The sequence below is a fragment of the Pristiophorus japonicus genome, chromosome 11 (assembly GCF_044704955.1).
Source record: "Pristiophorus japonicus isolate sPriJap1 chromosome 11, sPriJap1.hap1, whole genome shotgun sequence".
Taxonomy (NCBI): Eukaryota; Metazoa; Chordata; class Chondrichthyes; family Pristiophoridae; genus Pristiophorus; species Pristiophorus japonicus.
This window is the reverse complement of record NC_091987.1, coordinates 58,478,349-58,503,479: the sequence shown is the minus strand read 5'-3', so window position 1 is coordinate 58,503,479 and position 25,131 is coordinate 58,478,349. Positions and strand designations below refer to the sequence as shown.

The 25,131-nt window shown below is 44.3% G+C and overlaps 1 protein-coding gene across 2 annotated transcripts in view; it reads right to left on the bottom strand.

Moving 5' to 3' along the window:
* The window catches only part of otc (ornithine transcarbamylase), an 89,166-nt gene extending 64,283 nt beyond the window's left edge, over nt 1-24,883 (bottom strand). Inside the window, exons 1-3 of one of the 2 annotated variants that reach the window (XM_070892922.1) lie at nt 24,681-24,883; nt 18,646-18,784; nt 17,558-17,639 (exon numbers count right to left, since the gene is read on the bottom strand). In XM_070892922.1, coding sequence (XP_070749023.1) covers nt 17,558-17,639; nt 18,646-18,784; nt 24,681-24,757 — 298 coding nt within the window. In that variant the 5' untranslated portion in view covers nt 24,758-24,883. The remainder of the gene's footprint in view (nt 1-17,557; nt 17,640-18,645; nt 18,785-24,680) is intronic. The other variant, XM_070892921.1, reaches the window with a different exon arrangement.
* Nucleotides 24,884-25,131: the final 248 nt, after the last annotated feature.

The window sequence follows — 25,131 nt, the reverse complement described above, 5'->3', positions numbered from 1 at the left end:
ATATATAACACATCCCTCCTTAAATAAGGAGACCAAAACTGCACACAGAACTCCAGGTGTAGTCTCACAGTTGTAGCAGGACTTCCCTACTTTTATACTCTATCCCCCTTACAATAAAGGCTAACATTCCATTGCCTTCCTAATTCTGCAAAAAATCTGCAGAGAGATATAGATAGGTTAAGTGAATGGGCAAAAATTTGGCAGATGGAATATAATTGGGAAAATGTGAGGTCATCCACTTTGGCAAAAAAAATAGAAAAGCAAATTATAATTTAAATGGAGAAAAATTGCAAAGTGCTGCAGTACACAGGGACCTGGGGTTCGTTGTGCATGAAACACAAAAAATTAGTATGCAGATCCATCAAGTAATCAGTAACGCAAATGGAATGTTGGCCTTTATTTCAAGGGGGATAGAGTATAAAAGCAGGGAAGTCCTGCTACAACTGTACAGGCTATTGGTGAGGTCACACCTAGAGTACTGCGTACAGTTTTGGTCTCCGTATTTAAGGAAGGATATACTTGCATTGGAGACTCTTCAGGAGAAGATTCACGGAGATGAGGGGTTTGACTTATGAAGATAGGTTGAGAAGGTTGGGCCTATACACATTGCAGTTCAGAAGAATGAGAGGTGATCTTAGCGAAACATATAAGATAATGAGGGGGCTCGACAAGGTGGATGTAGAGAGGATATTTCCACTCATAGGGGAAACTAAAACTAGTGGGCATAGTCTCAGAAGAAAGGGCCACCCATTTAAAACTGAGATGAGGAGGAATTTCTTCTCTCAGAGTGTTGTAGATCTATGGAAGTCTCTGCCCCAGAGAGCAATGGATGCTGGTTCAATGAATATATTTAAGGTGGAGATAGACAGATATTTAAACGACAAGGGAGTAAAGGATTATGGGGAGTGGGGAGGGAACTATGATCTTATTAAATGGTGGAGCAGGCTTGAGGGGCCAAATGGCCTACTCCTGCTCCTATTTCTTCTGTTCTTATGTTCTTATTACTTGCTGTACCAGCATACTAACTTTTTGTGTTTCATGTATAAGCACCCCCAGATCCCTCTGTACCGCAGCATTTTGTATCTCTCTCCATTTAAATAATAATGTGCTTTTTTATTTTTCCTAACAAAAAGTGGATCACCTCACATTTTCCCACATTATACTCCATTTACCAAATTTTTGCCCACTCACTTAGCCTGTCTATATCCCTTTGCAGATTTTTTGTATCCTCTTCACAACTTGCTTTCCCACCTATCTTTGTATCATCAGCAAATTTGGCTACATTACACTCGGTCCCTTCATCCAAGTCATTAATATAGATTGTAAATTGTTGAGGCCTCAGCATCAATCCCTGTGCCACCCCGCTAGTTACAGTTTGCCAACCTGAAAAATTACCCATTTATCCTGACTCTCTGTTTTCTGTTAATTAGTCTATCCTCTATCCAAGCTAATATATTATCCCTAACTCCATGAGCTATTGTCTTGTGCAGTAACCTTTTATGTGGCACCTTATCGAATTCTTCTGGAAATCCAAATACACTACATCTACTGGTTCCCCTTTATCCACCCTGCTCATTACATCCTCAAAGAACTCCAGCAAATTTGTCAAACATGATTTCCCTTTCATAAAACCATGCTGACTCTGCTTGACTGTATTATGATTTTCTAAATGTCCTGCTACTACTTCCTTAATAATGGATGCCAACATTTTCGTAACTGGTCTATAATTTCCTGCTTTCTCTCCTCTTCCTTTATTAAATAGGGGTGTTGCATTTGCGGTTTTCCAATCCGCTGCGACCTCTCCAGAATCCAGGGAAGTTTGGTAAATTACAACCAATGCATCCACTATCTCTGCAGCCACTTCTTTTAAGACCCTAGGATGCAGGCCAATAGGTCCAGGGGACTTGTCCACCTATATTAAGGATGTCATAGCAGTGCATTTGGAAAGAGGTGACATGATAGGTCCAAGTCAGCATGGATTTGTGAAAGGGAAATCATGCTTGACAAATCTTCTGGAATTTTTTGAGGATGTTTCCAGTAGAGTGGACAAGGGAGAACCAGTTGATGTGGTATATTTGGACTTTCAGAAGGCGTTTGACAAGGTCCCACACAAGAGATTGATGTGCAAAGTTAGAGCACATGGGATTGGGGGTAGTGTGCTGACATGGATTGAGAACTGGTTGTCAGACAGGAAGCAAAGAGTAGGAGTAAATGGGTACTTTTCAGAATGGCAGGCAGTGACTAGTGGGGTACCGCAAGGTTCTGTGCTGGGGCCCCAGCTGTTTACACTGTACATTAATGATTTAGATGAGGGGATTAAATGTAGTATCTCCAAATTTGCGGATGACACTAAGTTGGGTGGCAGTGTGAGCTGCGAGGAGGATGCTGTGAGGCTGCAGAGTGACTTGGATAGGTTAGGTGAGTGGGCAAATGCATGGCAGATGAAGTATAATGTGGATAAATGTGAGGTTATCCACTTTGGTGGTAAAAACAGAGAGACAGACTATTATCTGAATGGTGACAGATTAGGAAAAGGGGAGGTGCAAAGAGACCTGGGTGTCGTGGTACATCAGTCATTGAAGGTTGGCATGCAGGTGCAGCAGGCGGTTAAGAAAGCAAATGGCATGTTGGCCTTCATAGCAAGGGGATTTGAGTACAGGGGCAGGGAGGTGTTGCTACAGTTGTACAGGGCATTGGTGAGGCCACACCTGGAGTATTGTGTACAGTTTTGGTCTCCTAACCTGAGGAAGGACATTCTTGCTATTGAGGGAGTGCAGCGAAGGTTCACCAGACTGATTCCCGGGATGGCGGGACTGACCTATCAAGAAAGACTGGATCAACTGGGCTTGTATTCACTGGAGTTCAGAAGAATGAGAGGGGACCTCATAGAAACATTTAAAATTCTGACGGGGTTAGACAGGTTAGATGCAGGAAGAATGTTCCCAATGTTGGGGAAGTCCAGAACCAGAGGTCACAGTCTAAGGATAAGGGGTAAGCCATTTAGGACCGAGATGCGGAGGAACTTCTTCACCCAGAGAGTGGTGAACCTGTGGAATTCTCTACCACAGAAAGTTGTTGAGGCCAATTCACTAAATATATTCAAAAAGGAGTTAGATGAGGTCCTTACTACTAGGGGGATCAAGGGGTATGGCGAGAAAGCAGGAATGGGGTACTGAAGTTGAATGTTCAGCCATGAACTCATTGAATGGCGGTGCAGGCTAGAAGGGCCTACTCCTGCACCTATTTTCTATGTTTCTATGTTTCTATAGTCCCATTAGTTTGCCTAGTACTTTTTCTCTAGTGATCGTGATTGTTTTAAGATCCCCCCTCCTCAATCATAAATTGATTATCTATTATTGGGATGCTTTTAGTTTCTTCTACTGTGAAGACTGATACAAAATATTTGTTCAATGTCTCTGCCCTTTCCTTATTTCCCATTATTAATTCTCCAGTCTCATCCTTTGCTGGTTTCTAAAAATGTCCCAATCCTCTGGCCTACCACTAATCTTAACATTGTATGCCTTTGTTTTCAATTTGATACCTTCTTTAGTTAGCCATGGATGGTTCATCCTTCTTTTAGTGTCCTTCTTTCTCACTGGAATATATCTTTGCTGAGAGTTATGAATATCTCCTTAAATGTCTGCCACTGCTATCTACCATCTTAACCTTTAATCTATTTTCCCAGTCCACTTTAGCCAACTCGGTCTTCACACCTTTGTAATTGCCTTTATTTTTCAGGACACTTGTTTGAGATTCAAGTTTCTCACCCTCAAACTGAATTTGAAAGTCTAACATGCTATGATCACTCTTTCCTAGAGGATCCTTTACTATGAGATCATTAATTAATCCTATCTCATTACACATGACCAGATCTAAAATAGCCTGTTCTGTGGCTGGTTCCACAATGTATTGTTCTAAGAAACCATCCCGAATACACTCTATGAACTCTTCCTCAAAGCAACCTTTACCAATTGATTTGTCCAATCTATATGAAGATTAAAATCGCCTACGGTTATTTTCTTACAAACCTCCATTATTTGTTGATTTATACTCTGTCCTACAGTACAGCTACTGTTCAGGGGCCTATAGACTACTACCACCAGTGCTACCACCAGGGACTTCTTTCCGTTATTATTTCTACATCTTGCTTTTCTGAGCCAATATCATTTCTCACTATTGCACTGATCTCATCCTTTATTAACAGAGCTACCCCACCTCCTTTTCTTTTCTGCCTATCCTTCTGAAATGTTAAATATCCCTGAATATTCAGTTCCTAGCCTTGACCAGCTTGCAACCATGTCTCTGTAATGCTATCAGATCATACCCATTTATTTCTATTTGTGCCGTCAACTCATCGATCTTGTTACAAATTCTGTGTGCATTCAGTTAAAGAGCTTTTAATTTTGTCTTTTTACCATTTTCCCTACTGTGACCTCACTTTCTGATGCACTCTGATGTTTATACACACTGTCCCTTCCTGTCACACTCTGGTTATCATTACCCCTATCGCTACCCTGCACTATTGCAATACTCCTTTCTCTTTGACTTTTTGAATTTCCACTCACTTCCCCATCGCTCCCCCCCCCCCGACCTCCCCCCCCCCCCCGACCTCCCCCCCCCGCCCCCCAACCTCCCCCCTCATTATTTAGTTTAAAACCCTATCTACAGCCCTAGTTTTTCGATTTGCCAGGACAGTGGTCCTGGAGTATGTAATATTAGATGAGATAAACATAGAGGGAGGAAATATTAAGGGGTTTAGCATCTTTGAAAGTAGATAATCGGTAGGGGCGGATGAAATGCATCCCGGGCCATTAAGAGAAGCAAGGGAGGAAAGAGCGGTGGGTCTGACCATCATTTTCAAATCCTCTCTGGCTACAGGCATGGTGTCAGCGGACTGCTAACTTTGTTTAAAAAGGGAGAAAGGGATAGATTGAGTATTTACAGGCCAGTCAGCCTAACCTCGGTGGTGACCAAATTATTGGAAAAAATTAATCGTCATTTAGAAAGGTACGGAATATTCATGGACAGTCAGCATAGATTGGTTAAGGGAAGGTCGTGTCTGACTAACCTGACTGAATTTTTAAGGAGGGTCAATGAGGGTAGAGTATATGATGTCGTCTCCATGGATTTGAGCAAGGCTTTTGACAAGTCCAACATGGCTGACTGGTTAGAAAAGTAAAAGCCCATGGAATCCTAGGGACAGTGGCAAGTTGGATCCAAAATTGGCTCAGTAGCAGGAAGTAAAGGGTAGTGGTTGACGGGTATTTTTTGAACGGAAGGCAGTTTCCAGTGGAGTTTCGCAGGGCTCAGTACTGGGTCCCTTGCTTTTTGTGTTGTATGTTTACTGATTTAGATTTCAATGTGGGGGCCATGCTAAAGAAGTTTGTTGATAATACAAAAGTTGGGCGTATGGTTGATAATGAGGAAGAAAGCTGTAGATTGCAGGAAGATATCAATGCACTGGTCAGCTGGGCAGAAAAGTGGCAAATGTAATTCAATCTAGGCGAAGTGTGAGGGAATGCATTTGGGAAGGGCTAACTAGGCACGGGAATACATGATAAATGGTAGGCTACTTAGAAGTGTAGAGGAACAGAGGGACCTTGGAGTGCATGTCCTCAGATCCCTGATGGTTGCAGGGCCGTTAAGGTGGTTAAGAAGGCATACGGGATACTTTAGCCGAGGTATCAAATACAAGGGTAGCTGGAACTGTGTAAAATATACAGCTAGAGTACTGTGTACAGTTCTGGTCACTACATTATAGGAAAGGTGTGATTGCACTAGAGAGGGTACAGAAGAGATTTACGAGAATGTTGCCAGGTCTGGAGAATTTTAGCTATCAGGAAACATTGGATAGACTGGAATTGTTATCTTTGGAACAGAGGAGGCAGAGGGGAGATTAAATTGGGGTATATAAAATTATGAGAGGCCTAGAGAGTAAAGTAACTGTTAAAAGGGTTAGAGGGGAGTTGAGGAGAATTTATTTTCACCTAGAGGGTGGTGCCAGTCTGGAACTTCACTGCCTGAATGGGTGGTAGAGGCAGAAACCCTCATCACATTTAAAAAAGTACTTGGCTGTACACTTTGTGCCATAACCTACAGGGCTACAGACCAAGAACTGGAAAGGGGAATTAGGCTGGCTAGTTCTTTTTCAGCTGGCATGGACACAATGGGTTGAATGGCTTCCTTCTGTACCATAAACTTCTATGGGATACATTTTAAAATATCTGTACTTCAATTAATCTAAAAAACACACTTTGGTAGTTTTACTGCAACTTTTTAATTGTCTATGGGCTAGAAACTCCACTTTTTTTGCTTGCTTAATGCCCATTTTACTGCTGAAATGACGTATAATGCCCAGATATCACCCATTCTGACACAAAATGGAAATTGACGGGCTTTTTTTAGGAGACTTATTGCCGAGCGTTATTTTCCCAATGGGCTTAATGCCGAGAAAAAATGTCACCGCCTGCCCATTTTGTTTGGGTGGAATCAGCATGATGGGCGAATCGCCCATAATATCAGCCAGCATTACTTTCCGAATGGAATTAACGCCGAGATTCAATATTAATGCCCAGCGACTGTTTTTTGTTGCAAAGAGCATATTTACCCAAACTAGCAGTCATGGAGATCACCCATCTTCAATTTAACTACCTCGCACACATATCGCCCACAATATCGCTCGCTCAAAAAACCACCCACAAATTGAGGAACTAACTGGAACGAATGCCAGCGGTGTGGCTGGCATTTGTTAAATCCCACACTTACGTGAGGAACTGATATCGGAAAGATTTGACTGAGAGAACGCTGATGTGAGTGACAACACTGACACACTGCTGTGTGTATGCAGCTCAGACATCAATGGTGCCCATAACCTTGGTGCCAGTTAAAGTTTATGTTGATTTATGTTAAGTTATATTTAACCATTTCATGGTAAGGAGTCACCAGTGTGTAATGGTCCAGCTATCTGAGACAATGTGCAACAAGGTTACGTTCAATAACAAAAGTTTAATACCAACATTGGCCTGAAATCATAAGTATCACAGCCAATATCATCCAACTCCCGCCCACACCCCGCTTTTTCCACCATTGACCTCAATCACATGTTTAACATGTCCAGCAACACAGAATACAAAGGCAAAGCAGGAGCGTGGTCCCCAGCCCCCATATATTGCAACAAATTGCATACACCCAGATAGAGATATAACACAGCCATCACCTGCGCACATGCACCTCACTTTCCTTACCCCCTCCCCTTCTCTCCAACTCTACCCCTTCCCCTCCTCGCTCCACGGTGCTTCGCCGAGGAACTCCTCAGGCGGTGCCTCATTGGGGGGGGAGGGGGGGGGATGAAGGCAGATGCGTTGGTTGCACAGGTACAGGAGCGGAGGGTGCTGAGGGGGCAACATTCTCTGATGCAGAAGTAGGATCTTGGTCCTTGCTCTCATCTGTCATTCGCAGCGGTGGTGCGTAACCTCGGGGTGCAGTGCTGCGCTCTGGGACCATTGGGAGGGCTGTGGCAGCAGTGTTCCTGGATATCGCATCCAGGGACTCCGCCATGTGCGGAATGTACTCGGTCATGGTGGCCAGGTGTCGGGATATGCCCCCAAAGCTTCGATGAGCTGGTCACCAATGTCTACAGTCCTCCTGGACAACTGTACCATCTCTCCGCTGTCATGTCACGCTCGTGGAACAGACCTGCCATGTCCACGAGACCTCCATGGGGTTGCCGCCATCCTGGGGACAAATGGGGTGCCCTGTGGAGAGGTGCTTGGGGCCGGCACCTCCAGAGGCGGCGGGAATGACCGGAGGACCAATAGATGGCCTTGGGGTGGAATGGGTTCTGGAGCATGATGATGCAGGTTCTTCGAAGTCCGTGCTCTCATCCGTCGAGAACAGACCCAGCGGATTGACGTGCGACTCCTACCCCACGCCCCCACCTTCTGGCCTCTGTGGCCTTGCCTGAGGCAGCGCTGCTGGCTGAGCTGCAAGACACAAATGAGGTTGTTAGAAGAGAAGGGGATGCTAGGGTGACAAGATGAGTCCAGCACTATACACAGCATATACACGACAAAAGCACCACTGCTCTCAAAATCATCGCAGATATCATATTTCATGACCATCAACACATTGTGCGTTGCAATGATTTTCATTAGGCCAGCATTATTTCTACGACATTTTTAGAAATAATTTATCATATATGATTTGTCGGATATGAGTGGATGTGGCATCTATTGACTTTATACCACGCAATGGCGTAAGCTTTACTCACGTGGCATCACTTCAGGGTCTGCAGATGTGTCCATGGCTATACGTGGGCTGCTTCCCCAGGAGTGCTCACACCCGCTCCTCCATCTCTGATGTCGCTGGGGACTAGTGGCCCCCCACCCGTTCACCTCTGCATGGACCTCATCGTCGATAGCTTCTTCTGTAAAAGGTGACAGGACGACATGGCATGAGATCATTGCGTGATATCATTGCTAGGTACTGTCACACACACTGATACAACACATAATAATCATGATTACATCTGTCGTTTATGATTATCATTCTTTACCTAAAGACGTACACCGTGACTGCAGGCTTTGAGTAAAACATTCCCAGTAGAAGTGCAAGACTTCACATCTGCTGATAGTCACTCATGACTGTTACAAATCAAATTATATAAATACATAAGTACATGTAAATCAATGTAATACTTACTCTTGCGGATCCCACAAGGTCGTTCCATCGTTGGCGGCATTGGTTGCCCTCACGCACCTCGTTGGTCGCTGACGAGACCACCTCTGCTATCTCGGTCCATATCCTCTGGTAGGCCTTTGGGGTGGGCTTCCCATGCCCTCCCCATGTCAAATCATCCCAGTGTAACTCGATCTCCTGCAGGAGGGAGGCATTTGCCTTGTCCGAGAACCGCCTGGCTCTTTTGTGGCCTCCAGTGTGCTCCTCTCCCACTTCACTGCTCTCTACAGCGTCAGTCTCCACAGTGTGCTGTGATGCCTCCTCCTCTCCCTCCATTATAGGGCAAATTCGGTCAAATATGTGACTGTTAACAGCTACTTTTTGTTTGTCTACTTGCTGTGAAGCTCTAAAGTCCCCCTCCTTCCTCCCAAATCAGCCACACCACACCCAGCCACGCCTTCAGTCCCTCTGAGCTCCCTCTCTCTCTCTCTGTCTCCTCTTCTGCGCATGTCATGATGACCCTTGACCTCCAGAATCACGGGAATCGAGCGTTGCCATGCCGTTGCTAAGGACGGCCACACTTTACGGCAGAAGGTCAAAAAAATTTAACGCTACCGCCCATTTGATATCGCTCACAGTAATGCCTATTTTCAAAAATGTAAACTAGGTATTTTGAGAATGGGCGAGAAGCCGGCGATCTAAAAACCCTTTTTTACCGCCCGTGCCGGAAATACCGCCCATTTTTGGGCGATAAGCTCAAAAGTGGAGGTTCTAGCCCATTGTCTTTACATTTACTGTGCTGCAAATTGTCATTCTATTGTGGACTCACTACATGATATGAAAGTAATTGATTTAATGGTTTGTCCAGAGAGTCAGTTACCTTTGTGAAATAGACAAATAATGTTGCAAGCTTTCCTTTGGGTTTTGGAGCTGCTTTTAAAATGTTATTAATCAGTAACCAGATAATTACATATTGGAGGACTGTCTTGATATGGAAGTTCTTTCATTCAGGAACTGCATGTATGTGTTAGTGCTTTTAAAGTTTGCAACAAAAAAAACGGCCCATCAGAGTTAGCACAACTAAAAGATCAGTAGATTCCAGAAATATGCAGTTTTGTTGTGCTGATGCAGTAACACCATTTTCTTTTTTAAGTGTCAGCTGAGCTACTTGTAGAACAAGAAAATAATAAAACCACATACTTTGGAGGCTTTGTAAGGGCGGGGAAAGGTATGAATAATTATTAAGAGGATTCCAGTAAAACAAAAAGTAAGGGTAAATTTTATCCATGGACAGATGTTTTTCACTGATCATTTCTAAGGCATTAAATTTCAGATGAATACAAGTTATTTTCTGCTTATTTTTCAGCCATGGTGACCTTTCAGTGCTCTTGGGTGTTTTTCCCCCTGGGAATTACCTCATTCATTACTCAGAATTGTAGGGTTGATAACTGGTTTGCACTGAATTAGCTGCTCTGAGCAGAACAACATTTGGAGATTACAGTTGGTCTCACTTTTGGGTTATGAAGGCAAACAACCTCCCGGGCATCCCACGCCTGATGGTATACGGTGACTCCTCTGTATGGTGCATGTGTGTAATTGCTGCCCAAAGATCAGTTGGGCATCCAAACAAAAATGGGAGAATACTTGGTTTACCTCTGCAAATAATGATCGACAATTTTATCTTTAAAACATAATGGGCCAGATTTTGCTCTAGCATGACATCTCCCATTAGGTACACTTGTCCCAGCACTTTTTAAGCTCAAAACAGTTTTGCGTACTAAGTTTCTGAAAGTGCGAGGTGATAACATCACAGCGAGGGGAACAGGGCATCTGGAACCCGAGTGAACAGGACAAGCAACTGTGTATCTCCTTAACCAATCAGACTGATGGATTGAGAAATAAACAGCAGCAGGACAGAGATGGAAATTTGAATGGGTGAATACAATGTCATATCAGATACAGAAAGAGAAATAAAGAGAGGGAAAGAAAAATTGGAACAAGAGAGGGAGAGAAAGATAACAGAAAAGTTAAAAATTAATGAGATTTTAAAAATTTCCAACAATTAAAGCCTGAAGGATTGAGACTCCACACTGGTAAGAATTAATTTTCAGTGGCAGAGAGGTTGAATGGCAATAATTAACAATCATCACGTAGTTAAAAGCATGCGTACTTCTAATGAGAAGATTTAACTTTCTGTGACGAGTTTAGTTCGTATCTACCATAAAATGACAGCAACTTCAGGACATTCAATGCATGCCAATGGAGAGAGACAGCCAGGTGCCGTTTTCCCAAAGCAAATAGCAACTCAGACAGCAACTTTTGGATGCACATTTAAACCCTGCATCAGCTCCTCGTCTAAAGTTGCTGTACCACTTATGTACAAACAACAATGAGCGCCATTAGCCTCACCATTACTTTTACAGCAAAATCGGGCCCAATATTTTTGAGAATGTGATGTTATTAATGAGTCATTAATTTAGAGGAAAAACAAATAATCTCTTACTTTTCAATAAAAGAGGAATTTCACTGCTGCAAGGCAAGGACAGGATTGGGTTCAGCGATGATGTCCCCTTTAGATGAGGAGCTACCAGCACTCTGTAGGTTCACACATAAAGGTGACCACTTTTGGAGAGATACCAAAAAGCTCCATGGAAATCGTAGCCGAGCACAAGATTTAATCATCACCTTCAGGAGAGGTGGGGAGAAAACTGAAAACAAAACATTTGCTTCTAAAAATCTTTTGGGTACGTTACATCCTAGTCAGATGGTTCTCCCAGTATGTGTAGGTAGTTTCGAAATCTTTAGCATTGTGGAGTAGCAGAGTGGTAATAGAGGGTTAGTCCAACAATTCTGTTGTAATATACTTAAACTACAACAATTTATATAGCCCATTTAACATAATAGAATGTCTCAAGGCGTTTCACAGAAGTTATTAGGACAGGTGATGAAGCTTTTAAAAAAAAATTAATTCATGGGAAGTGGGCGTCGCTGGCAAGGCCAGTATTTATTGCCCATCCCGAATTGCCCTCGAGAAGGTTGTGGTTAGCTGCCTTCTTGAGCCGCTGCAGTCCGTGTGATGCTTTTCATAACAGTTTGTTACAATTGTGTGGCTTGCTGGGCCAATTCAGAAAGCAGTTAAGAGTCAACTATATTGCTGTGGGTCTGGAGTCACACATAGGCCAGACTGGGTAAAGATAGCAGATTTCCTTCCCTAAAAGGACATTAGTGAACCAAATAGGATTTTACAAAATAGGAGTTTCATGGTCACCATTACTGATAGTTACTTTTTATTATTTTAATTTTTAAAAATAATTTAAATTCTCCAGCTGCCGTGGTGGAATTTGAACTCACGTCTCCGGATCATTAGTCCAGGCCTCTGGATCACTGGTCCAGTAACTTAATTACTATGCTACCATTCCTGGTCAAAGAGGTAGGTTTTGAGGTGTGTCTTAAAAGGAGGAGAGCGAGGTGGAGAGGTGGAATTCCAGAGCTTAGGGCCTAGGCAGCTGAAGGCACAGCTGCTAGTGGTAGGGTGAAAGAAATCAATGATGCAGAAGAAGCCAGAATTGGGGGAACGCAGAGTTCTCAGAGGGTTGCAGGGCTGGAGCAAATTGCAGAGATATGGAGGGACAAGGCCATCGAGGAATTGGAGTACAAGGATGAGAATTTTAAATTTGAGGTGCTACTGGACAGGGAGCCAATGTCGGTCAGCGAGCACAGGGGTGATGGGTGAACAGGACTTGGTGCGGGCAGCAGGGTTTTGGATGAATTGAAGTTTACGGAGAGTGGAAGATGGGAGGCTGGCCAGTGGAGCATTGGAATAGTAGAGTCTGGAGGTAACAAAAGCATGAGTGAGGGCTTCAGCAGCAGATGCACTGAGGCAGTGGTGGGGATGAGCGATGTCACAGAGGTGGAAATAGGCGGTCTTGGTGATGGAGAGGATATAGAGTTGGAAATTCAGCTCGGGGTCATGTAGGATGCTAATGTCAACAAGTTAGTTCAGTCTCAGGCAGTGGCCAGGGAGGGAGATGGAATCAGTGGCTAGGGAATGGAGTTTGTGGCAGGGACTGAAGACAATGCCCTCAATATTGTGCTAGCTCTAGAAGGAAAGTCCTTTTTATAGCACTACTTGTGGGCCAGGAGGAGCAGCTGTGCTTCCCCCAGACCCCTCATCATCATCATCAATAGGCAGTCCCTCGAAATCGACTTGTTTCCACTCTAAAAGTGAGTTCTTAGGTGACTGAACAGTCCAAAACGGAAATTACAGTCTCTGTCACAGGTGGGACAGACAGTCGTTGAAGGAAAGGGTGGGTGGGACTGGTTTGCCGCATGCTTGTTCCGCTGCCTGTGCTTGGTTCCTGCATGCTCTCGGCGATGAGACTTGGAGGTGCTCAACGCCCTCCCGGATACACTTCCTCCACTTAGGGCGGTCTTTGGCCAGGGATTTCCAGGTGTCGGTGAGGATGTTGCATTTTTATCAAGGAGGCTTTGAGGGTGTCCTTGAAACATTTCCTCTGCCCACCTTGGGCTTGCTTGACGTGTAGGAGTTCCGAGTAGAGCGCTTGTCTTGGGAGTCTCGTGTCAGGCATGCGGACAATGTGACCCGCCCAATGGAGCTGGTCGAGTGTGGTCAGTGCTTCGATGCTGGGGATGTTGGCCTGATCGAGGAAGCTAACATTGGTGTGTCTGTCCTCCTAGGGGATTTGCAGGATCTTGCGGAGACATCGTTGGTGGTATTTTTCCAGCGATTTGAGGTGTCTACTGTATATGGTCCACGTTTGAGCCATACAGGAGGGCGGGTATGACTACAGCCCTATAGACCATGAGCTTGGTGGCAGATTTGAGGGCCTGATCTTCGAACACTCTTTTCCTCAGGTGGCCAAAAGCTGAGCTGTCGCACTGGAGGCAGTGTTGAATCTCGGCGTCAATTTCTGCCATTGCTGATAATAGGGTCCCGAGGTATGGAAAGTGGTCCACGTTGTCCAGGGCCGGGCATCTTGATGACTGGGGGGGGGGGGGGGCAGTGCTGTGTGGCGGGGTCAGGTTGGTGGAGAACCTTTGTCTTATGGATGTTTAGTGTAAGGCCTATGCTTTCATACGCCTCAGTGAAGACACTGACTAGGACTTGGAGTTCAGTCTCGAATATGCACAGATACAAGTACGTCCGCGTACTGTAGTTCAACAACAGAGGTTGGGACGGTCTTGGATCTGGCCTGGAGACAGCGAAGGTTGAACAGCTTCCCACTGGTTCTGTAGTTTAGTTCCATTCCAGCGGGGAGTTTGTTGACTGTGAGGTGGAGCATGGCAGCGAGGAAGATTGAGAAGAGGTTTGGGGCGATAACACAGCCCTGCTTGACCCCGGTCCGGACGTGGATTGGGTCTGTGATGGATCAGTTGGTAAGGATCACGGCCTGCATGTCATTGTGGAGCAGGCAGAGGATGGTGATGAACTTTTGGGGGCAGTCGAAACGGAGGAGGATGCTCCATAGTCCCTCATGGTTGACAGTGTCAAAGGCCTTTGTAAGGTCAAAGGCGGCCATGTACAAGGGTTGGTGCTGTTCCCTGCATTTTTCTTGCACCTGGTGTGCTGTAAAAGTCATGTCCATAGTATCCCATAGAGGACGAAATCTGCACTGTGACTCCGGAGGAGCTCCTCAGCCACAGGGAGAAGACGGTTGAGAAGGATTGTAGCGATGACATTCCCAGTGGCTGATAACAGGGAGATTCCTCTGTAGTTGCCGCAGTCGGACTTGTCCCTTTTTTAAAAGATGATCACGATTATTGCATCTCTGAGATCTCCCGGCATGCTCTCCTCCTTCCAGGTGAGAGAGATGAGGTCATGCATTCGTGCCAATAGTGCCTCTCCGCCATACTTTAGTGCCTCAGCGGGGAGTCCACCTGCACCCGTTACCTTGTTGTTCTTGAGCTGGCGGATGGCCCTATCTACCTCGTGCAGGGCTGGGGTTCTGCCGAGATGGTGGCGGGTAGCATGCTGCGGGATAGAGTTGAGGACACTCGAGTCAAAGGCAGAGTCTCGGTTAAGGAGATCTTCTAAGTGCTCCTTCCAGCGAGTCCTGACTGCCTCGGTATCCTTGAGGAGTGTCTCCCCGTTCTTGGCCAGCAGTGGGGGTGGGGCCTTGGGTACTTGGGCCGTAGGTAGCCTTGACTGTGGTGAAGAATCGTCGCACATCATGGCTATCGGCCAGCTGCTGAATCTCCTGTGTTTTCTCCACCCACCATCTATTCTTTAGGTCCAGGGTTTTTTGTTGGACCTCGGCCATAAGCCATCTGTAATGCTGCTTTGCTGCTCCCGAGTTGCTCCCCTCAAGGAAGCCTTCGGCCTCCCTTCTGCCAATCACAGCCCCTCTCGAGCAATGTTCCTTGTAAATTGTGCTTTGTTCTGCGTGACCTGTTTCTTTTAGTGAGCGATCTCTTCAAATTTCCACGCATGCAGAGTATTTACAATGGAGAAGTCGGTTAGCAGCCTGCAGGGGGCCTTTCCCATACTGTGGGAACATTTCTCTCTAGCCAATGCTGCAAAGACGACCTCCCCTGCTCCAGCTTCAATCTGCAGCCTGCCCAGTGACCCTGATTGCCAAGGACCATTCCCAAGGGCAGCTGGCTAGCCTGTCAATTTGGTCGTCTACCGGGCCGGAAACGGGAAAAAAAAGTTATAATGAGATCTCCTGCCATTATTGGCAGGTCTCCGCGTCCCTGGCCTCACAGGATTTCCCCCATGCTATGGCACTCACCCGCAAATATCAGCGCCAATGGCTTTGGCCTTCCCCAATATTTAATTGTTGGAAATTTCTGCTCATCCAGTACTGGATGTCGACTAAACAGCGTGACAAATCAGAAACAGTGGAGGGGTTGAGAGAGGTGGGTGTTGCCAGTGTATGTGCGGATACGGACGTGTTTTCAGATAACGTTGCTGAGGGACAGCATGTAGATGAGAAATCGGAGGGGGCCAAGGATAGATCCTTGGGGGACTCCAGAGGTAATGGTGCAGGAGCAGCAAGAGAAGGCACTGAAGGTGATCCTCTGGATACGACTATACAGATCAGAATGGATCCAAGCATGAACAGTGCCACCCAGCTGGACTACGGAGGAGAAGCATTGGAGGATGGTGTGGTCAACCATGTCAAAGACTGCGGACAGGTAGAGAAGGATGAGGAGGGATAGTTTACCATGTCACATAGGATGTCATTTGTGGCTTTGATAAGGGCCATTTCAGTGCTGTGGCATAGGCGGAAACCGGATTGAAGAGGTTCAAACATCGAATTACAGGAAAGAATTTGGGAGGCAACATGTTCAAGGACTTGAGCGTAAAGGGAGGTTATAGATCAGGAGGTTTGAGGAAGGGGGTAATGACAGATACTTGAAGGGGAGGGGATGGGGTGGGTGGGGGCGGGGGTGCAGGCAGTATCAGAAGAGGGAACTGTTAACAAGATCAACTAGCATGAGGGCCAGAAAGGGAAGTTGGGTGGTTAGCATTTTAGTAGAAATAGGAGCAAAAGAGTATCTCAAGTAAAACATTTATGTACTTTCTACAGTCCCTTCATGCCCCTGAATGATGGTGAGCTAAATGGCAGACTGTAAATTTTTGTGAATTCATGCGTGGAATGACTGCAGGTGGAAATGAACAGAACATTTTATTTGCACTACACTGTGTTGCTAAAATAAATTTAGAGATTACCAAAATATTGCCTGAATTCTGACTGTTTTTATCTGAGCCAAACAAATCAAAAAGTTCCCAGGTTCAATCCCTGGTCTATGTTGAGTTAGTGGCTTTCAGGTCGGGCAGCGGTACCAATGTTACTGTTAGCCTTGAGGCCCTAGGGTTAGGGAGAGGAAAAAAATTCTGCCATATTTCTTGCTTCTGAAAATTATTCTGCTGTAAAATGTGCCTGTCTGAATGTCAAGCGATCATCACAGTTGTATAGCCTGCTAACAAGGGGCACATATGAATAATAGTTACTTGGGAACAGAGGGCAGCTGCCACCCAAAAGAACCATACCTCAGCAAGTTGTCAACACCCTCAGGACAGAAGAAGAGGGCAGTCTACTAAAATCATAATCTATAGTAACTTCATATTTTGCGATAATTCATGGATCAATACAATTGTTGAAGTATTCATACCACCCATCTTTCCCTATGTAGAATAATTTATACACATCTGGAATTATGGTTAACCTGCTATTAATTTGTCCACTTACATATTTTGTAGTTCCTGAGCGGTCTTCTCAGATTCAACTGCCCTATCTAGTTTGGTATTATCTAAAAATAGTAGCGGTCCTTCTGGGCCCCCAACTCTGCAGTTGCCCCAACTTTGATGTAACTCCTCTAACCAAGAACCCACTGCTACTCTTCATTCAACAAATGTCTGATTCATTGCCAGGTTTTACTCCGAGTCTATCATGCTTTAAGCTTAAATAGTAGCCTTTTGTGAGGAACACCGGACAATGGGTCTCAAGTGTTTGGGTCTGTTTTGTCATCCTTTTTAAAAAGGGCACCATGTTAGCCTGTTTCATTCAGTGTTCATTGACTTCCTAATAACATGTGTTTCACAAATCTCAGACTTTCACTCTCTTAGTACTTGGAAATAAATATCACTCAACCGCAAGATTTATTTTATTTTGAGTTTTATTATTCAGTCACAAACTTCCATTTCACAAAGTTGTTAATTTTACTTGAATCATTGTATTTAGGGAGGTACTCTTTCTCCTCACTGTTGATGTCCTGCATTATGGACCTTCACCGAAGTATTTCTTAATTTGAAAAAATAAATTACCATTGTGCAACTAGAAAGATCTACTGTAAAATATGCATACAGTCCCTCTAGAAAAGGTCACCACCTTTTATTTTTTTGGAGATCTCTCACCTGTTTCTGTAGATATTCTTGTTCTGGTGCTTCTTTTTTCAAATATCATGGCAATGGATTTCCCTTGAAGCAAAGGGAGTATCTGTTATAACCCGCAAAGGGGAACAAAAGCAAAATATTAGAAGCTTTACAACTCCTATAATATCTCCATACTAGAATACATTGTATTTTGCTGGACTCAGGCACCTCAAAGTTCCTAGAGAAATGGTGAAGAGCAAGAGAGGAATCCCAACTCAAACTTCAAATCAGCTTTATACGAGCTTCAGGGGTTGTCTGTCACAGTGTCGGTCACTGAACTCAGAATTCAGGGGAATTCACAAGAAACTTGTGGTGAGAATGTGGAACTTGCTACCACAGGGAGTGGTTGAAGCGAATAGTATAGATGCATTTAAGGGGAGGCTAGACAAGCATATGAGGGAGAAGGGAATAGAAGGTTATGCTGATAGATTTAGATGCGGAAAGATGGGAGGAGGCTCCAATGGAGCATAATCGCCGGCATGAACTGGTTGGGCCAAATGGCCTGTTTCTGTGCCATATATCCTATGTAATCCAATGTAACTCACCTGGAACAGATACTAGTGGTGCCCAAAGTTGGAAGAATCCATATACAGTTCAATCTAAATTGCTTCACTTCAGATTCAGTTAATATTTTGGAGTTTTGACCTCTGCGTTGAATTATATTGGAGTGGGCAGGAGAAAGTGATTTCATTTATGAGGGCAGCTTTTCCGAGAGCTCAAGGTATCATGCGCAAGGCGCCCAAATCAAGTCACAATTCGAACTGGTGGGCTTTCTCTCACTTGAACTTATAGTTCTTGACCAGACCAAGAAGATGGATGAAATGATGCATGGTGCTCTTCCTAGTAAGGAGTAGATTAAAACCCAAATTAAGGATAGATGGCTGACCAATCGTGGAACAGCACCAGCCGGGCTCAACTTTGTACCATAGCCTGGCTGGAGTAGGATGTATACCTGAATGGCAACATTAGAAATAAAAACCGAGAGGAAACCACTCAAAAGAACAGGAGACCTTTGTGAATCTATACAACAAAGGAATTTGTAGTATCAGTGATATTATCCTGCCATTTACCTCTCCTTTCTGTTTTATTCTCATTTTCAGATCAGCAGCTGTCCACAATAGTTGCTTTATTTCTTCACCATTAAAATCCTTGAGAGTCAACAGGTGCCGCCCTTTTAGAGCACCAGCACCTAGCACAGCCTGTCCACATCTGCAATCAGAACCCAAAGAATTCTGTTACCTTAAAATATAACCCTGAATTTAGTAAAATATGCCTGTATTTATTTTGTGCCATAATGGGAGCAGCAAACAGTTATTGTTGCAAATTCATCTAAAAACAGACCACATTTCATTACAGAAACAGAAAATACTGTTAGAGACAGCAGGTGACGTGGATCTGTAGAGAGAAAAAAAGGCAGGCTAACACTAGCCAAAAGATTTCTGTCTTTAGAATCCAATTGACCAGTGTGTTTTCCTATTTGTCTCAATTTCTTTCCCAACAATTATATTTCCACAAGTCATTACTATGGGCACCAGGCAGAACCAGAATAAAGACGTACAGTATGAAACGAAGGCCTATAAATGCCGGCAATATGATTTACCCAGCTGATTGGTAATGACAAGTTCAGTTTAAAGATTAAACTCTTCAAGGTTTAAGATGTAAATGCAATATGGACACGATAGATCTTTCCTTGGCTGAATGATCTCCCTTTAAGAGGGGAGGAACAATCAATATTTGGGGAACAATACAACTTGATTCTGATGTGCCTAAAAATTCCATCCTATTTATTTTTTTTTTAATTCAAAAACTTATCTGCTAGTGATTGTTTAAACTATAAAGACACTTTCAAGCCTCTTCCTCTACACTTTAGTTAGAGCACACCAGGTACTTTGCTCACATTGATTTTAATGCCATTGAAAAAAAAATTGAATTGGCAGCCAGGGTGCTATTTACATACAGCATTAAGCTGGCCAATCTGCTGCATTAACAGAGTGTTCTCCATCCCCATTCTCCCCGCCCGAAGGAGCTATCTTTTTTTTTAAATTCGTAGCCAATCTTTCCAATTCTTTGTCAAATCACAAACGCCAGAGGTCACCTTGCACACATCAAGGATCACTCTGCGCCAATGCTCTTAGCCAAAAGGCCGAGAGCCACTGCACCGTTCCTGGAAGTACTGCAATACCAGGTTCGTGCCATGGAGGTGGATGGGTCAGGCCCCCCACACACCTCCGTGGAGGTGGATGGGTCAATCCACCCCACCCACCTCCTATCTTTTGCTGGTGTATGATTTCACAGGTGGTGGCAGCTCGCCAATATCTCAACCAGGTCCACTTTTCATTTGAGCTTAAATAGATAACAGGCTATTCAACTGTGGAGGGCAGCACCGCTATTAGTTGCTACATTGCCATCCAGCAACCCCCTACAGGAAGTACGATCAGGAAAAGGAACACAATATCAGTCTTTTCCTCCCTCTTCCTTAGTTCAAGGATGCTGGTGCCGTTTGTATTGCCCCAACTGTTGCCCTGGCTGAGATCAGTTCAAACCAAGAATCAAACCCATGATGCCATCAGGGGACTTTTAAGGCCCTTCTACACTCAGCACTTATTTAGTTTGTGTCATGGTAGAGTAAGGTCTGTGTGCCACCTCTCTGCATCACTCATAGACCAGTGAAAATCTCGGATTTTGCTGTCAGTTTTAGCAACATAAAGATAACATGGAAGGTCACTTTTAAATGTTTTGATATCAAGGGGAGGGCTGAAAAACTGAATTCTTCCCATTTCAGTGACAGCACCGAGAACTCACAATGGGCACAATCAGTGGAAATTCGTCATGCTCAGTATTTTTATTGGGGGGTGGGGGGGTGGGGGAAGGGGGGGAGAGGAGGGGGGTTGGCCAATTTTATGGGCGGGGCTGGCTTCCAGCATAATGTATCTTAAACTAGTGTTAAAGATCACGGAATCTCGATTTACGATCAATGTAACTTGTGCTTAAAATTCCTCGGTCTTTTACGCTGGTTAGCCAGATTCCAGACAAATAGGCCCAGAAATCCTGGTCGGCTGCTTCCTGCGGGCGATTGGGTAAAAAAGTTTAAAAAGAAGCGCACTTACCTGAAGCTGCTGCACCCATGCGAGTTCCCAGTCCTGAGGCCTCCACTGACTGCGCATCAGAGCGCGTGCATGTCGGGACGTGCACAGCGCTGGAGCTGCAGTCACATGGCTCTGGGCAGCCAATCAAGGTAAAGTATGTTCTCATTCATAATAATGGGAACTTGAGAAACCTCCCCAAAACACACAAAATTCTAATAAAAAAATAGAAAAAATACACCACATATTTTTATTAATTTAAGTTAGTTATTTATGTATTATAAAAAAATATATTTTTCTGATTTTTAAAAAAGTTTTTTAAATTAAGGTTTAAAATACACTTACTGTACTGGGGAGGGTTTTTAAACAATAAAATGTGTTTTTTAATTTTATTTTGTTTTTGTGAATTTTAAAACTCTTATGCTTGTAAAAATAGGCTATAGAAACATAGAAAATAGGTGTAGGAGTAGGCCATTCGGCCTTTCTAGCCTGCACCATCATTCATGGCTGATCATTCCCTCAGTAGCCCTTTCCTGCTTTCTCTCCATACCCCTTGATCCCCTTAGCCGTAAGGGCCATATCTAACTCCCTCTTGAATATATCCAATGAATTGGCATCAACAACTCTCTGCGGCAGGGAATTCCACAGGTTAACAACTCTCTGAGTGAAGAAGTTTCTCCTCATCTCAGTCCTAAATGGCCTACCCCTTATCCTAAGACTATGTCCCCTGGTTCTGGACTTCCCCAACATCGAGAACATTCTTCCCGCATCTAAACTGTCCAGTCCCGTCAGAATCTTATACGTTTCTATGAGATCCCCTCTCATCTTTCTAAACTCCAGTGAATAAAGGCCCAGTTGATCCAGTCTCTCCTCATATGACAGTCTAGCCATCCCTGGAACTAGTCTGGTGAACCTTCGCTGCACTCCCTCAATAGCAAGAATGTCCTTCCTCAGATTACGAGACCAAAACTAACACAATATTCCAGGTGAGGCCTCATTAAGGCCCTGTACAACTGCAGTAAGAACTCGCTGCTCCTATACTCAAATCCCCTAGCTATGAAGACCAACATACCATTTGCCTTCTTCACCGCCTGCTGTACCTGCATGCCAACCTTCAATGACTGATGAACCATGCATCCAGGTCTCGTTGCACCTCCCCTTTTCCTAATCTGCCGCCATTCAGATAATATTCTGCCTTCGTGCTTTTGCCCCCAAAATGGATAACCTCACATTTATCCACATTATACTGCATCTGCCATGCATTTGCCCACTCACCTAATCTGTCCAAGTCACCCTACAGCCTCTTAGCATCCCCCTCACAGCTCACACCACCCCCCAGTTTCGTGTCATCTGCAAACTTGGAGATATATTACACTCAATTCCTTCATCCAAATCGTTAATGTATATTGTAAAGAGCTGGGGTCCCAGCACTGAGCCCTGCGGCACTCCACTAGTCACTGCCTGCCATTCTGAAAAGCACCCGTTTATCCCGACTCTCTGCTTCCTGTCTGCCAACCAGTTCTCTATCCACGTCAGTTCATTACCCCCAATACTATGTGCTTTGATTTTGCACACCAATCTCTTGTGCGGGACCTTGTCAAAAGCCTTATGAAAGTCCAAATACACCACATCCACTGGTTCTCCCTTGTCCACTCTGCTAGTTACATTCTCAAAAAATTCCAGAAGATTTGTCAAGCATGATTGCCCTTTCATAAATCCATGCTGACTTGGACCGATCCTGTCACTGCTTTACAAATGCGCTGCTATTTCATCCTTAATGATTGATTCCAACATTACCCCCACTACTGATGTCAGGCTAACCGGTCTATAATTGCCCATTTTCTCTCTCCCTCCTTTTTTAAAAAGTGGTGTTACATTAGCTACCCTCCAGTCCATAGGAACTGATCCAGAGTCGATAGACTGTTGGAAAATGATCACCAATGCATCCACTATTTCTAGGACCACTTCCTTAAGTACTCTGGGATGCAGACTATCAGGTCCCGGGGATTTATCAGCCTTCAATCCCATCAATTTCCCTAACACAATTTCCAGCCTAATAAGGATATCCTTCAGTTCCTCCTTCTCACTAGACCCACTGTCCCCTAGTACATTCGGAAGGTTATATGTGTCTTCCTTCGTGAAGACAGAACCGATGTATTTGTTCAATTGGTCTGCCATTTCTTTGTTCCCCATTATAAATTCACCTGAATTCGACTGCAAGGGACCTACGTTTGTCTTCACTAATCTTTTTCTCCTCACATATTTATGGAAGCTTTTGCAGTCAGTTTTTATGTTCCCTGCAAGCTTCCTCTCGTACTCTATTTTCCCCCTCTTAATTAAACCCTTAGTCCTCCTCTGTTGAATTCTAAATAATTCCCAGTCCTCGGGTTTGTTACTTTTTCTAGCCAATTTATATGCCTCTTCCCTGGTTTTAACACTATCCTTTATTTCCCTTGTTAGCCAGGCTTGAGCTACCTTCCCCGTTTTATTTTTACTCCAGCCAGGGATGTACAATTGCTGAAGTTCATCCATGTGATCTTTAAATGTTTGCCATTGCTTATCCACTGTCAATCCTTTAAGTATCCGTTGCCAGTCTATTCTAGCCAATTCACACCTCATACCGTCGAAGTTACCTTTCCTTAAGTTCAGGACCCTCGTTTCCGAATTAACTGTGTCACTCTCCATCTTAATAAAGAATTCTACCATATTATGGTCACTCTTCCCCAAGGGGCCTCGCACAACAAGATTGCTAATTAGTCCCCTCTCATTGCACATCACCCAGTCTAGGATGGCCAGCTCTCTAGTTGGTTCCTCGACATATTGGTCTAGAAAACCATCCCTAATCCACTCCAGGAAATCCTCCTCCACCGCATTGGTACCAGTTTGGTTAGTCCAATCAATATGTAGATTAAAGTTGCCCATGGTAACTGCTGTACCTTTATTGCACACATCCCTTATTTCTTGTTTGATGCTGTCCCCAACCTCGCTACTCCTGCTTTTATCAGGCGCAAGAGTTTTCAGGACATCCACTGGGCAAGATATGGGTAAATACCGCAATCTTGCCCTTGCAAGTGTCCTGGACGTGGAGATACGTTGGATCGGTCAAGCTCCAGCTTGACAGATCGGAAAAGCCGGTTTTCAGTGCATGTGCATTGTGCGCTGAAAACCGGCTTTTGCGATGCCTTCCTGGGTCCGTACACACTCCGCACAGACTCGGGAGGCTGGAATTTCTGGGTCATAAACTAGGCACTAGAGTTTCTGATAGTTTCTGCTGGTTTTATCAAAGCCAGCAGACAGAGCAAATTTCAAATCGGTATGTAACCCACGCAGCGGCGGGGTGGGAGGTTTAAAAGATACAAGGATTAAATTGGTCTTCGGCAAGCAGGAGACAGGCAAAAATGGAAAAGAAAATCAGAGACAGTATAAAACTGGTTGCCAATTCGTTATCATCGTACTTCGCCGAAGACCAATTTCACAAACTATCCTCGCTGTGGGAAAGTAAAGAATGGTCATTTTCTTGGCACCCATAAGGCACACCATAACATTTCAAAGCTGTGGTTTTATTGGCAAATAAATAAGATTTCTCATACGCTTTTTAAACAGACTGTGGCCCTTTAATAAATATTCGCTTACAGTGTAATTATATTTTAAGGTTTAATTTGAAAGCTAGGACTCTTATTATGAAACAAGGATAGAGACTTGTAACTGCCTGGCTGTTGTTCTGCGCCGTACAGATTCCCTTTAAAAACCCAAAGACTGTCGTGTTGCTGACCTCTCGCACACTGGTGAAATCCTGCAGCTCGGATCCAATGTCTATGGTGCAGATTGTGTTACAATCATCGCGATATTAAAAATCTCAGCCTCAAAATAAGCTGGGCAAAATTCTGTTTATTACAGATAAAAAGACCTAAATTATAGGGGTGCAGTAAGAGATTAAGGAGCGAGTTCAGCCACGATACCACCCCCACCACCTCATGTTCTTGGGTTAATTCTCTCCACATAAGGATATCAATAAAACTCACCGGAATGAACGCACCGGGCACTTGTTGCTCAGTGAAACCGAGCGCCCCAGAAGGTTCCTGAAAGTGAAGATCATCATTTTTGGTTCGGATCGTGTCCTGATCTGCACCAAACAGCGCCTGCCGCAAGTGTTGAGTGATATTGTCCCCTCCGAGCTGAGTTTTATTGCTCAACTGGTCCAAAAGCTGATGCAATGAAAGCGCCAGCCAGGCGTCGATGACGTATTTGTGCCTCTGGGTAAACAGCTGCAAAAGTAGTGTAAAGTTACCTGGGCTCACTACATTTCCGTGAAGCGCCCTGGGACTATCTTTTATCTTCAAGGCGCTATAGACATGCATGTTGTTAGTGGTGGTTATGTATGTAAATATTCACGTGCTGTTTGCATAATATCACTCGACCAAAATAGTGGATGCTGGAAACGCTCAACAGGTCAATAAACTTATGTGGTCAGAA